Below are 14,835 nucleotides of genomic sequence, written 5' to 3'. Positions count from 1 at the left end.
TAAGACAGATTTTGATATGACAGCTCATCTGCTTTACCATTTCTTGTTTAGAGGTGAAGAGGTAGGTCCTTCTCTGCCTACCATGGAACTGATTTACAATTCCAAATAATGCCAGGTGTTGGATGAGGTTAAACTACCACAATGGTCAGTTGCATTCTAGCCACAAAACGCCCATTAGTCCCATTAATTAGAAATATATATGATGAAGTTCCTTCATGTTTTTTGACTTTAGTGTTTGTGACACAGCCATAAAAAAGTAAATAGTATTCCTGGATCAGATTTGGTGCAGCATCCCACTGAGGTGTGGTATTTTCGTTTTTGGTTCCACACCTCATATTCACTCTTTAGGTGCTTCCTGAATGAGGGTTATTTTGAACTGCCCTTTTACCAGTTCATCATGGGATTCAAGCTATTTTGTGAGTGGAGAGAAGATGTTATATAAGAATGTAACATTTTCCTAAACCAAAAATGTACTTCTGATGGATATGTACCTTCTCTCACATTTCCCACTTAGCCTTCTCACTTTGAGTGATATGTGGTTTAGGTTTTCTGATCAACCTTGAAGTGGGTAATAAGTGAAAATATAGAAAGGTACTTGTTACAATAGGGGTTGTGTTGTATTCCTGTTGGTAGAGAGTTGCTGCAAAATTTTTTATATGTATACATGTAGAAGATCAGTGTTGAAAACTAATGGTAAGCACTGAAAATTTGTGTAGATAGAGGAAAGTATTAATGGGGAAAAGTTCTTTTGTGAAGGGAGATAAATATATACCAGGAATACATTTTCAGTTCAGGAAAATGTTAACTTAAGAAAACTAAACAATTATAAAATTACTGTAATGGTACACATAAAACCACTGTAATTTATCTAGCTTTCTAACAAAGCTACATATTGGTTAAATAAAATCTCACTTCTGTTTAGAGCAAGGACTTGTATAAGATACTTCATAGTTTCTAGTAAAATTACAAGTTTTCTCTTCAAGCCAGTTACAAGTAACTGTCAAGATTTTCAGGGAAGTATGAGTGGGTAAGTAATAGGTTTTAAACTAAGGGAGTAGTTAGCTGGTAGGTTTGCAAAATATGTAGATATCTCAGACAATTAAGAAGGTGGGGTTGTCTCATTTTATATCTCAGCTTGTGTTTGAAATTTGAATTATTCGTTAACCTTAAAAAAAGTTAGCAATTTTTAAAATTATTTTATTTTGAATTAAGAAATCAGAACATGAAAATTACAAACTATTATGATTCCAATTTTACTGGTATACAATGATAAAGTTGTTCAATTAAATTTTGAAAATAACTCTCTGAAATGTCATGATATACACCCTTTGACTTTCTGTAGTAAAAGGGTTAAAGAAAGAGACTTATTCACCTGGCTCATGAATTTATGATATACTTTGTATTATAACTTTCTCTTCTATTGGTTATAAATGATACAAGATTAGTAAAATATTGTTAATTTAAAAGGGGAATTAACTAATTTGTGAAGCATGTAAGAGTTTTTTACCTTTACAGTAGATATTGATATTTGTTTATTAAATGATGTTTTCACTTTTTATTCATCTCAGGCATGATAAATTGATCATAGATTGAGATGCAATTATCTAGCTAATTGATTGTTCATTTTCTATTTTAGTTTATGAAATAGGAGTGCATCCTTTTTTTTTCTTACTGTCTGTCTGTCTTTCACCGAGTCTGTTACTCTGAAGTGTTTACTCTCCAGATTTTTATTACAGTCTTTGCATGGTTGTTTGTAATTCCAGAATTACTGAAAGAACTGTTATGTGTATGCTTCTTGATTCTCTTAGCTGAGGTTTAAGTCGTTGACACAATATGGACTTGCCTGCAGCAAAGACACAAGTATTTGTATACTATCAGCAATTATTTTGAAGAAAGTACTTTGTCTTTGAACAGGAAAAAAAAATCATTTATTTGTTCAGTTTGAAGACTTTGACTTAGGGATAAGTTAATTTCAAAATGCTTTTTATTGTACTATTTATTTGATGTCATGGGAAGCAGTAAAAAGTAACATCAAAGTTATAGGACATTTAGGAATGTTGAGATTGGGAATTTTGGGGTTGTAAACATTACTAAATGTATCAGTATAAAGGGGGGGGGATAGGAATCATCAAAAAAGTACAGAAACAAGTTGAATCAAAATACTAATATTATGTTTTCAAGCCTCCAACTAAGGACTCTAAAGAAAAGTAAACAAATAAGGCTGGAAATGGTGTCTATAGTATTTTCTTCAGCTGCAAATTTCTATTTTGATTCCACTCAAATTGATAAGTTTTGTAGACTTGGAGGAAAAATAGGGTTTTGCAGCTTGGGAAAATAATGTTCAGACTATATGAGCAAATTTTGATTTTGTCTAACAATCTTGAAATCACTTACTTTGTTTAGTACCAATGTTTGGGTGGTCTTAACTATTAAAGAAAAATGTAAGTTTTGAGTTTTTTCAAGAGTAAGTCTTTTATAAGATGGTTTATATCCATATGTTCTCTTAAGAGTTATGAACAAGTTTGTGTCAAATCCTTATTATGAGCCAATATTGTGCTTCATGATAAAAATAATAATGAATTACTGGCAACATTTGAAAGAAAGGATGTTACAGTTGGGTGTGGCAAGTGGGTCTGATTTTCTAGTTTTTGACTCTGTAAACAAATATTGAAAGCTATAAAACTTAATATTTGCTTTAGTAATATGTATATTATAATGAGTTATGTATGTTAAATTCCATACTCTAGAAAGGTGGGGTGGTCAACAAATTAAAGGTGATGACCTATAGAACAAATGTCACAATTCTAAGAAAGATTGATGATTTATTTAAATATTTTTTATATGATGAATTTAAATCTTTTACTAAAATTTTGTTTATTAATTCATTTCTGATGCCACATTTATTGATAATAAAGTAGTTTAATTACTTTTTGAATGTAATGAGGCTAGATATCTGATGTGTTTATATTCCTGACTGTACTTTTAAACTTCAGTTATGGTTGTTGTTTTGTCATGTGAATCAGGTTACGTTGTGTTTGATTACCAAGTTTTAATATTTCAAAAGTGCTTTTATACCTTTGTTTCAAATTTGTTATTTAACACTTAATTTTATATTTTCATTTGACTTTGAAATTTTGTTTGTCATGTTTGATTAGTGCAGTTTTTAACTGTCAGTGTATAATTGTAGTATAATTATAGACTTAAACTTCCTTAGATATACCTATTGTATCTTACTGCTTTAAAAATTCTGTCTATTTACTTCAGGTGAGCACAGTAAGTAAAAATAAGCATAACTAATCATCCATAATAGCAAGGATACAACTGATTTTGAAATGGTGAGAATCATTTGTACAAGTTAAATAGTACATTTTTAGCATATATTTATTATAATACCATTTATTAAAGTTAACTGAAGGTGCAAGAGGTCAGTCAAATGAAGTGAACTGAAAAGGAATGTGGCAAGATTTAAGTGAAATCAATAAACTTGTTGTGAGCAAAAAATTAGATGTGTTACAAGTGTATTTATACTCAAGATATGTTTGTGAATTGACAATAACGTGTCACCTCAACCAGGATTCTCACTTGTCCTATAATTTAGTGTCCTGGACTTTCATCTTTTTTTTTTTTAAAGACTTCCAGTAAGCTTTTTGAGGGTTCCATACTAAATTTCAAGGATCTCACAAGTAGAATTCAATAAACTAAAAAAAAAAGCATGAACATTTCTTCACACAAATTTAGTATCTTTTTGTATTTATTTTTATAACTTCTGCCGTAAGGAAAACAAAGCTGAACTACAATAATTAAAGATACTACAATAGATCGAGTAGATTAAAAATATTAATCTTTATTTTGTATTTCAGTAATTTTCTTTTCAAGTGTTTTAATTCTTAGTTTGATGTTCTTACTATGCCTAGGATGGAAAACTTACCAAACCACGAATTGTTTGGCAGCTTCCATCAGATTCAAGTAGACCAAATGCAAATACAACTATAAGCTTTCCATCTGCAGACTGGACAGTGGTCAGTGATGGAGCAGGAGGAATATATCTTCTCAACACTCCTAGCCGCACAGAAGGTGAACCCTGGCAGGTATCTTTAAAAAAGTGAATTACATTACTACAATAATAGAATATCAACTTATGATAATTACATGACTATGGACACCTGTTTTTAAATATTAGTTTTGTTAAAGGAAAAAAGTGAAAGCAATATATCAGGAAAATGTGTATTAACAAAATCTGGTTGAAATTTATATAGTGGTGTCAAACCTTGTATTAATAACTATTTCAGCATTCTGCAATATTGTTTATTTTACTTAAAATTTCAGTGCTGATTTGGTTGTTTAAAAGTTCCAATAATTTATGCATTGCGAAATGAATTAAAACATTAACTTTGAGAATTGTTTGACATGTGGTAGATTTCTATTATATTAACTGTAAAATTGGTCTTTCAACTGATTTGTTCAAATCAGTTCAAAGAATACTTGAGGTACAGATAAGGTCAGTTAAATTCCTAAAAATATAAAAATAACAATTGCCTTTTGTGTCTTACTGATCTAACACAAATTATAATTTACAGTATCATGTCCTGAAAAAATGGTTGTCGCAAATAGACATAAAGTTTTGTAGGTTCCAAAATAAGTTATATCTTAACATGCATGTTAGCGTATCCATAACTGATAATTGTATTTTTGAAACAAAAGTTTCCAACATTTATAGTAATTGTACTGTTTTTCATTAGATAGTTTTAATCAGATTTAAAAAAAAAAATCTTTTTATACAGGTTTCTGGTTTTGTGCCCAATTTTGACAAATGTCATTATTACTTTAATTTTTCACATGTGATAAAACTTAATATTTTTTTAATTCCTTGATAAATCTTCCCTGAATATCTGCTTATGCAACTGGTTGATCATCATTCTGGATAGCCAGTATTTAAAAAAAAATGAAGTGGGTGCATACTGTTTATATTACCTAATTAAAAACAGCTTTTTCCATACTGGAGTTCTCATGTAAGGTGGTCCAGAGGTTCTAAATAAGAACTTCTTTTATTGTTAGAGAAATTCTCTCTAGGCTGTGATAAAAAAAATTGTTGTTCTGATATGGAAGAAGTACTACATCTTGAAGTCTGTCAAAATTAATAATTTAAGCCAGGTGCTATTTTTTAAAGATTTTGTAAAAAGAACTTATTTCAAAAGTAAAGAATATGTGATTCTTTAAGATCTACATACATTTATGTTTTTTAAAATTGATTGTATTAATACATTTTGAAATGTCAAGTAATTTTATTCATGTTTACAAGTAAATTTGTCAGTAAATTGTCACACAATATTATCTTGTATATTAATTTGTATTAAGTCTTTAAAATTTCTTCAAACATAAAATACTACTAGAAATAATTCATTCTCCAAGTGCTTCCTCATGTTTTGTATATGTGATGTTTTTTTTTTAAATCCAGTTGTGTCATACTCACCACATAGAGAGCTGCCATCCACCTTGCCATCTACTTCATGGTGTACACTATACTTTTCCTTCTAGTCATCAAATAGAATGTTTACTAGCACATATTTCTAGACCTCAAGACGTGGAAGGAAACCTGAAACTTTCAGAAACAACTATGCATTTTGTTTGTGTATTAGAGTGGATATCATTTTCTTCAGGTTTGATCCTTTATATCTATAGTTTGGTTATAAAACACTCACATACAATTAATCCATACTGTTTCATACAGGTTTACACCTTTCTTTTGTATTATGTAGCAGATCGTGAAAATTTTTTTCAGTGTAGTCACTTCCATATACAGTGTGTAGTACATATCCAAATTTGGACATATTAAGACTAACAAAATAACAATTCTTAAAATAAACTAAATTTAATTTTAGTGATAAATGGGTGACACTCTTGGGCAAAGTTGTATCTTTGAATTTAATATATTACAGGAAAAACTGTAGTTATTATCCCTCAATAAAATTCTAAAAATTGAAAACTGATTTATTAAATAAAAAATGTTTATTTAACCCTTTCACAATGGGTCATTGGTCAAAGGCCATGTTATTGCATTTGTTGACTTGCATTAAAAATTTTATTGAACTACTCTTTTTTGAATTTATGTCAAACAGTTTGGTATCAAATTGTAGATTATAATTCAAACTTTAATATTATATGAGTTAATTTCTTAATTTAAGATAAATATTAAAAGAACACATTCAAATACAGATTTTAGTGAATCATGTTGAATGCAGTACTGTTTAAAATTAGATGTTTGTGATGTCAAAATACTAAGTCTGTAGTTTCTTACAAATTTGAAACTCAAATTACTAATATTATCAAACTAGAACCTCATTTTTGTATTTTGCTGAATCAAACACAGTGGCCTCATTCATCTCTTTCCATATTTTGAAACGGTCCCTTGTATATACTTACTACAGTACTACTACTACATGCAAATAACCAATCAACAACTTAGAATGCACCCAGAATGGTTTTCTCAGCCATTTTAACCTTTGAAAAATCTACCAGGTTTTTTTCAATCCAAGATTGAAAATGCTGTAGGTTATATCTTTAGTCTGTTCAAATTTTATTATTTTAAATCTAAATAAATCTTAGTTATTGAAGGTAATAAATTATAGTGAAATTCTGTGGTATCAGTGTAGTTACTTTTGAGTTTTTGGTTATTCAAATGTGTGTGTGTGTGTGTGTGTATATATATATATATATATATTTATAAAACCCAAAACATTTTGTTTGATATCCTCCTCGTGCAAAATTTTAAATATCTTAGCAACCTACGTCCGGCAGCAACCGATTACAACGTTTTTAGCGAGAAAAGATAATTGTTTGGTTCACTTCTTGATTTATTGTTCTATATTTTAAAAAAAATAAGTTTAATAATTTATTTCTAAATGCTAATAGTCATACATACATATATATATTGTATAATAATTGAAATGTGACTGTATATTACAAAACACTAGTCCACTGAAATATAGCCAAGTCAGGGAAGACTAAACCCAGTTTTGTATTATTGGATATATAATAAGAGTGCATGTGCACAGCGTTAATGCAAGCTATATAATATTAGCTAGGCATGACTGAAAGTTCAATATAAAAAAAAGCAATAAATATATATGTAAATATATAACATCAGGAGACTTAAGATACTTAGACTAAACATTTATATTTTTGTTTTATAATATGTAGCCATTCTAACATGAAATAAACATAACATTTATTTCTTAACTTTTTTGTGATTTTTATTAGGTGGTCAAGTTACTGACTTACATAGTTAAAGTATGGAAAAGAACATAAAGTATAACTGAAACAAAATGTTTGGAATGTATTTATGAGGTTTTAGAGATTATACAAATAATATTTGAGATTTTTGGGACAAAGAATGGTTTTTTAATTATAATATGATCACTTTGTACTCAAGACTAGTAACAAAATAGGCTCTGTATTCACAAACAAGTCTTTAATAAAACACTTGTAATCTTTACTGAAACTCTACCAAATTGTTTTTAAGATACACATGCTGTGCCAAAAGTTATAATGCAGATACTTAACATGTGCAAACATGTAGATGAACTTGTATATTATACTGAGCCCACAGTGAAAGGGTTAATTTTATATATAAAAATAGAAAAAATTAACATGCTGTAAATTAAACAGTTGGTGTTTGTGAATTTCATATATTTTCTCTCAGCATAATAAAGCACTTGTAACCCCTTGAGTGTTTTTAATTTTTTGTTGAAGAAAGTTGGATTGTTTTTTTACATGTAGAGAAGGTTTAGTGTTTTTGTTGATGAAAGTTAGATTGTTATTTTACATGTAGAGAAGGTTTAGCTTTGTATTTTAAGGCCCAGCATGGCCAGATAGGTTAAGGCGTTCGACTCATAATCTGAAGGTTGCTGGTTTTAATCCCTGTCACACCAAACATGCTCTCCCTTTCAGCTATGGGGACATTATAATGTGATGGTAACTCCCACTATTCATTGGTAAAAGAGTGACCCAAGAGTTGGTGGTGGGTGGTGATGACTAGCTGCCTTCCCTCTAGTCTTGTACTGCTAAATTAAGTACGGCTAGTGCAGATAGCTTTTGAGTAGCTTTGCGGGAAATTCAAAACAAACAAACAAACTTTTTTTAAGTTGAAGAAAGTTAGATTGTTATTTTACATGTAGAGAAGGTTTAGTGTTTTTGTTGAGAAAAGTTAGATTATTGTTTTACACATAGAGACAGCTTTAGTGTTTTTGTTGAGAAAAGTTAGATTATTGTTTTACACATAGAGACAGCTTTAGTGTTTTTGTTGAGAAAAGTTAGATTATTGTTTTACACATAGAGACAGCTTTAGTGTTTTTGTTGAAGAAAGTTAGATTATTGTTTTACACATAGAGACAGCTTTAGTGTTTTTGTTGAGAAAAGTTAGATTATTGTTTTACACATAGAGACAGCTTTAGTGTTTTTGTTGAAGAAAGTTAGATTATTGTTTTACACATAGAGACAGCTTTAGTGTTTTTGTTGAGAAAAGTTGTGTTTAATTTAAGCAGTTGGAAATGAAACTGTTTCTTGGAGTCTTAAACGTCAACGTCGCTTAGTGGGAGGATCTGTTCCAAATTATGCTGCTATTGATCCAGCTGGTGGTGCTTTGTGCTTAGCAACAGAAAGGGAGTTTAGTTTCATTTATGATTCCCAGAAACAGAATGACAAGGATGAAGTGGAAAAAGTTGGAGATTTGAAAAGTGAGATCTGTGATATTTCAATTAGTCATATAGTTTCAGCTTGTGCATAGTTTTTATAGACATTTCTAGTACTTCATAAATTTAATTCAGTTTTTAGGAAATATGCCATAATTTATTTGAAATGTAAGCTAAAAGGTAGTAAGAAGACATTTATGTATTTAAAAAACTGCTAAACGTCATTGTTCGGAACATTTGTAGAGATTAGATGTGAAGTTTAAAAGGTTTCTTCATTTGAGCTTAATGAAAACTTAAGAACTGTACAACTGCAATATGCTTCTCATTAAGGTTATAATGACCACATGTAGAACTAGTCAGTATCCGTATTTCAGTTAAATAACCCTACTTTTTTAGTTTTTGATGCATCTGTAATATATGTTCGTCATTAACTGCCTTTATCACTAATATCTTGTCTTTTCTCGTAAACAGTCATACTATTACAAGTAAACTTGTTAAATATCAAGATAAAATTGTTGTTAAACATTTTAAGTATGTTCTTAAAAATAAAAATAACATTTTGAAGTATTTGATCATAGACTGTTTAGTGATTCATATTTTGATGTAAATATTTCATGAAGTTATATGTACCTTTTAGTGTTTTTAAATTTATTTTTTAATGAATTTTTCAGCATCTACACCACCTCTTTACACCTACATCCAGTCCTTAGAAGATATTACTGTAGTATTTAAAATACCAGAAACCATTACCAAGGATGATATCAAAGTTGATTTTCATCTTTCTAGTATGGAAGTCAAAATTAGAGGGAAAGTAGTTTTACAGGGGCTACTGTGGAACAATATTGATGTTGAAGCAAGTACTTGGACTGTTGAAGAAACTAAGTAAGTTTTAAGGATTTGCTAGTTAATTAAAACTGTTGCTTCACATCAGTATGACAATTTGGTTTTTGGTCCTGCTTCTCCTGTAATGACATTTCTGCCTTTTCCTTTTCACACTTATGCTCCCATTGCATGTTTTTACTGTTACATTGTTTTTTCAGATCATTAATGCATGGTTTTCTTCATTTATTAAAACGTTTAAATTTGGGCTACTTTTATGCCGTGTTCTTCGTGATTTTGACTGAATCTCTTTTGGCAGTACTGGTCTGTCACATGTAGACTTATTTTTAGTAAAAATACCTTTTGTGATAACACTGTAATAATATATAAAAAATGTGGGTGATCCTAAAAAGAAATTCATTGACGATTTATTTTATTTAGTGAAAGACACTAAGCTTAACTCATCACCAACTAAGCTGTTTTAAAGCCATTGTAATGTTTTCCATGTGTTACTAATTTGAGGGTTTTGCTTATTACAATTTCATATTCATAAATAACTAATTAACAGCTATTTCATGATACGAGAGAAATGATAAAGATCTGATTGCTGTAAAGTTAATGGTAATAAAAGTTCTTTGATATTTCTGTCTTTCCATCTGAAGTGTTTGCATTTTGTTGACAAATATGTGTCAGATAGATGGTAATTATATTGGAGGAAGAACAGATTACACTGACATTGATCCAGAGAGTTTTTTATTATTACTTATTTTTATTAGAAAAAGACACTACCTTAAAATGTTTTTACTATACCATGTTTTCATGAAATGTGAGTTCATGACAGAAATTGAGATATGTCAATATCTTTAGATTTCTTTTAGTTTACACACCATGCACTACTCAGTTCAGTGATCTTTCTGATAACCTACACTATAGAGTACGTTGTACAATGGGCTATAGGATTGGTCTCTAAAAGTGTGTATTTTGTCAGCCTAGCTAGTTCTCTAAAAATAAAATTAAGTATAGGTTGTGGACATGGTTAAAATGGTAAGATTTGAGTAGAAACTGATGTTTACTAAAATGAGTTTAAAGCTATTTAAGATAAACAAATGTAGCTTCATGTTTCAATGTTAAGTCATTCTACAAAGAAAGAAGGGGTAATTTAGATCTGTTTTACATTTTCTTATGGTGGTTACTTGGTTTGTCAAATTCACTAACATCATATAGAGTTATGGTAATAACATGAAATGTAGAGGTTTTTCAAATAAAAAAATAACATTTCAAACTTACTTAGAATATTGTAGAGAATGAAATCTGATAAGTTTGAGATGAAAAAGTATTTGTGACATTAACATACAAAAGTCACTGTACACAGAGCAGTCACAAGTGACTTTATATATTCATGGAGAAATGTTTAATGATTTACAAAAGATTTAATGCTTGTTGTTATCATGCAAAATTTTGCACAGATGCAAAAACTACTATAAGCTATAGTATGGAAACTACAAAGGTCAGTTTGGGGTCATGAATGTAGCCAGTTCGACCAAGTTCTTAGTGAGAGTATTAAGGGTAATAAACAAGCACCAAGGAAAAATAACTGAGACTTAAAGATTAGCATCAGTCAGTGTATTCCAAAAGCTTGCTTGCATTTATTGAAAGTTAGTTATTTTATTTTTACCCTGCTAGTTAAAAGGAGATATTTGATGGTTCTAAGTGGGATATGCATAAAAGAGATAAACATTTATATTATTGAACAAGTAATGTGTGTGGAAAGTTTCTAAGCATAATTATATTGCAGAAGTATTTTTAGGAGAAGGGAAGTGCAGATGATGCCACCATATGTCTAAGGGAAGAATGGATGTAGGTAATGCTCTGTATTGAAAAGGAAGGGGTATTTAGAGAAGGTATCTGTAATTTAGCAAAGCCTCATTTTAAGTTAACGTTTTGTGTGTAAATTTCTTTTTATTTATAAACAGATAGATTAATGTCACATTTTGAGTTTTAATACCTGCTCTAATATTCAGGATTTTAAAGCATCACTAGATCTGCTGTCTTTTGTAGGTAAGTTTATTAGTTTGTTGGGTAATGTGTTGTGCAACAGTTTTAACATGGCAGCCAGTTCATTCAGAAATCTATGAATCTTTAACTTGTGAAGGTGGTAGTCTAGGTAGGTCACTAAACAGTAGAACCTTTACATTTTGTAAATTATGTGCAGTTGAATACAAAATACCACAACCAAGAAAAGTTTTGTTTATAAAGAATGAATTTCTTCCAAGTTTATGATAGAAAGTCTGGAAATATTATTTTGTTCTGTAATAAAGTAATTTGTATTGTGTCAAAAGGGATAGTTATGAAATTACTTTTATGTTGGAGTGTTTAAAGAAAGTTATATTTCATTATTTTGTTCTGTAATAAAGTAATTCGTATTGTGTTATAAGGGGTAGTTTTGAAATTACTTTTATTTTATGTTGGAGTGTTTAAAGAAAGTTATCTCGTTATTTTGTTCTGTAATAAAGTTATGTTGTGCTATAAGGGGTAGTTTTGAAATTACTTTTATTTTATGTTGGAGTGTTTAAAGAAAGTTATATTATCTTGTTCTGTTTGTTCTGTAATAAAGTTTAAATCACTTTTATTTTATGTTGGAGTGTTTAAAGAAAGTTATATTTCGTTATTTTGTTCTGTAATAAAGTAATTCGTATTGTGTTATAAGGGGTAGTTTTGAAATCACTTTTATTTTATGTTGGAGTGTTTAAAGAAAGTTATATTTCATTATTTTGTTAATTTGTGTAAGCACAATTTCCTTTATAGATTGGAAGTTATTTTAACAAAAAAGGAGACTGGCTTGGTTTGGCAAGAACTTGTCAAAGGAGATAGTCGTGGTGAAGAAGTGTTAGATCCAGCATTGGTGGAGCAAATTCATAACAGTCTTGCTCATCTGACATCTGAAAATGAGCTGGTATTGATAACATTTCTTCCAGTGTATTGGGTATTTCATTGTCTAGTTTAACAAACTATGAAGAAAGTTAGTTTACCAGTGAGAAGTGTTTATGTAGCATTATTATAAATAACACTTCTTGAACATCTTGTGATCTATGTGGTACCAATATTTTAATGGTAATTGTTACTGTTAATGTTTTAATTCATACTCCATTGCTAAGAGTGATGTAAATAAAATATAAAATTAATTTCTTTATACAAATTTTTTTTTAATTACAACATTTGATGATGATGCTGGTTTATTATTAAATCAAAGTTATTTATAGATAACATTTTAACTTGCAAGTTTTGTAGTTTGATTTGATCCCTCTAATAGTTTTCTTGTAAATGTTTCTATTTTTAAAAGTTATAATGTACTACTGTTCTAATTGGGAGTTTATTTGAAACGTTTTAACAAGAAAATATTATACCTTTTATTTTACAAGTTCACTTGAAACTGTTAAAACCTATTTGATATGAAGAACAACATATATGAAGTGATGACATAAGAAAAATGTAGTCTACTTATATTCTTGCTTTAGTTGCAACATTGTTGTGAGAGTACAAATCATTTTTTTAAATTAATATTAAACTACTTAGTACTTTGATTGTTCCCAGAGTAAATGATTATCAGTTTGTTTGTTGTAAAGTATAGTATGTTTGCAATGAACCTTTTATACCTCAGTTAACAGTATTTTATTACAATGTATATATTGAACAGATTGACGGTTCTGCCAAACCAGCATACAATCCTAATCAGCTGGAAGAATGCGATATTTCTTCCGAGTTTTTTATGTTCTTGAGATTAGAGGGAGACAGTCACCATGTCACTCATCTGGTGAGTACAATACAAGGCTGAAAAAGTACTCCTGAGTATGGTATTCGTTTCCTTTAGAGTGTGCATCATAAAGTAGCAAGAATCATATTTTCTTAAAAATAATAGATTAAAATGTTGCAATTAAAAATCTATACAGTTTTGGATGAAAAAGAGTAAGTAATTGTATTCTAAAATATATTGTAGTAACTTACTTTTATTTAGATATTGTAGTAACTTACTTTTATTTAGATATTGTAGTAACTTACTTTTATTTAGATATTGTAGTAACTTACTTTTCAATTTGTTTCATATAAATCAATTTAAAGTTATGTTTCAACTGAATGTCTCTTCCATTCATATCTGCTGTGGTATATAGATCTTTTGTTTTTTATACTATAACATGTTGTGTCACTACTATAAATTGTTTCTAATTGGTTGTGAAGACATTTTTCCAGTTTTTGTGTTCACAATTTTTGTTTCCATAGTCTTAAAATTTAAATGTATCACATGTGGTATTGATCATCTCATGTTTTGTGCTATAATCTTAAAATTTTTGTACTTCACTTACACTATTCTTATAAATAAGGTATAAAATTCTAATTTGATAAAGTTAACCAGAATAATTGTGAGGTTTTTTTTTATATATTTGAGAATATCTTGTTTGAAAGAAGTATATATGCTTATAAAGTTACTGTATTTGTTTTGTATAAGCAACCATTTTTTGATAAATATCAGTCTTTCATTAATTTTTTTCTGTTTATTTAGAGTAATATTGGAGGTCATCAATGGCTTTTCCAGTCTTTGGTTTCACCAGAGAAGTTACCAACGTTTTGTTTACGTCATGATGTTGATGGGCTTTTGTGGCAGCCAAAAAATGTGCTGAGTGAAGATGAACCAGAACAGTTCCGTGTCGAGCACATAGCTACTTTCCCAGCTCTTGGTTTTGTGCAAGCTTCCAAACAAGATCGAAAATACATAGTTGGAAGCCCTGACTTCTCATATGCAGTTCTTAGTGATAATACTCGCCATATCTATATCTATAGACAACCAGAATCTTTGAATGCTGCTATTGAACTGAGGAATCGTAAAACAGGTCAAGAGGTATCTAGTATTGCAAAGCAGCATGTTGTGAACTTAGAACAATGTGATGCAATTTTGGGCTTACAAGCCTGTAAACACTGCATTTTTGTTTTAAGCAAGTATGTCCTTTTTGCTATTAAAATAAATGAAAGTTGAGAAACAAACCTGTATAAGCATTTGCAAAGTAATAAAAGTGGATTTTGAAACAGAAAATACTGGATTTCCTACATTACATATTCATGTACTCTTTGTATAGATTTCGTTTGAGAAGGTACATCTCTATGTCACATTATTTGATTAATTCACCTTTTGGGTTTTGGTTTTGCTTGAGATTTTATTCCTTTTAATATTTGTTGCAGTATTGATTTACATAGTGAACAATTTACAAACTTGATATTATGTAAAAGTTTAAGACTTAAGAAATTTGTAATTTAAAAGTGACTGGTTTTATGAATTCGT

The 14,835-nt window shown here is 29.4% G+C and overlaps 1 protein-coding gene across 2 annotated transcripts in view; it reads left to right on the top strand.

Moving 5' to 3' along the window:
- LOC143231625 (nudC domain-containing protein 1) overlaps nucleotides 1-14,589 on the top strand; it is a 35,692-nt gene extending 21,103 nt beyond the window's left edge. Inside the window, exons 3-9 of one of the 2 annotated variants that reach the window (XM_076466162.1) lie at nucleotides 3,915-4,088; nucleotides 5,456-5,657; nucleotides 8,541-8,732; nucleotides 9,359-9,569; nucleotides 12,312-12,459; nucleotides 13,201-13,317; nucleotides 14,062-14,589. In XM_076466162.1, coding sequence (XP_076322277.1) covers nucleotides 3,915-4,088; nucleotides 5,456-5,657; nucleotides 8,541-8,732; nucleotides 9,359-9,569; nucleotides 12,312-12,459; nucleotides 13,201-13,317; nucleotides 14,062-14,532 — 1,515 coding nt within the window. In that variant the 3' untranslated portion in view covers nucleotides 14,533-14,589. Of the gene's footprint in view, nucleotides 1-3,914; nucleotides 4,089-5,455; nucleotides 5,658-8,537; nucleotides 8,733-9,358; nucleotides 9,570-12,311; nucleotides 12,460-13,200; nucleotides 13,318-14,061 lie in introns of both variants that reach the window. The other variant, XM_076466161.1, reaches the window with a different exon arrangement.
- The last annotated feature ends 246 nt before the right edge of the window (nucleotides 14,590-14,835 follow it).

This window comes from Tachypleus tridentatus, chromosome 11 (assembly GCF_004210375.1).
Source record: "Tachypleus tridentatus isolate NWPU-2018 chromosome 11, ASM421037v1, whole genome shotgun sequence".
Taxonomy (NCBI): Eukaryota; Metazoa; Arthropoda; class Merostomata; order Xiphosura; family Limulidae; genus Tachypleus; species Tachypleus tridentatus.
The sequence above is the reverse complement of the archived record's forward strand: the minus strand, read 5'-3'. Positions and strand labels throughout refer to the sequence as shown.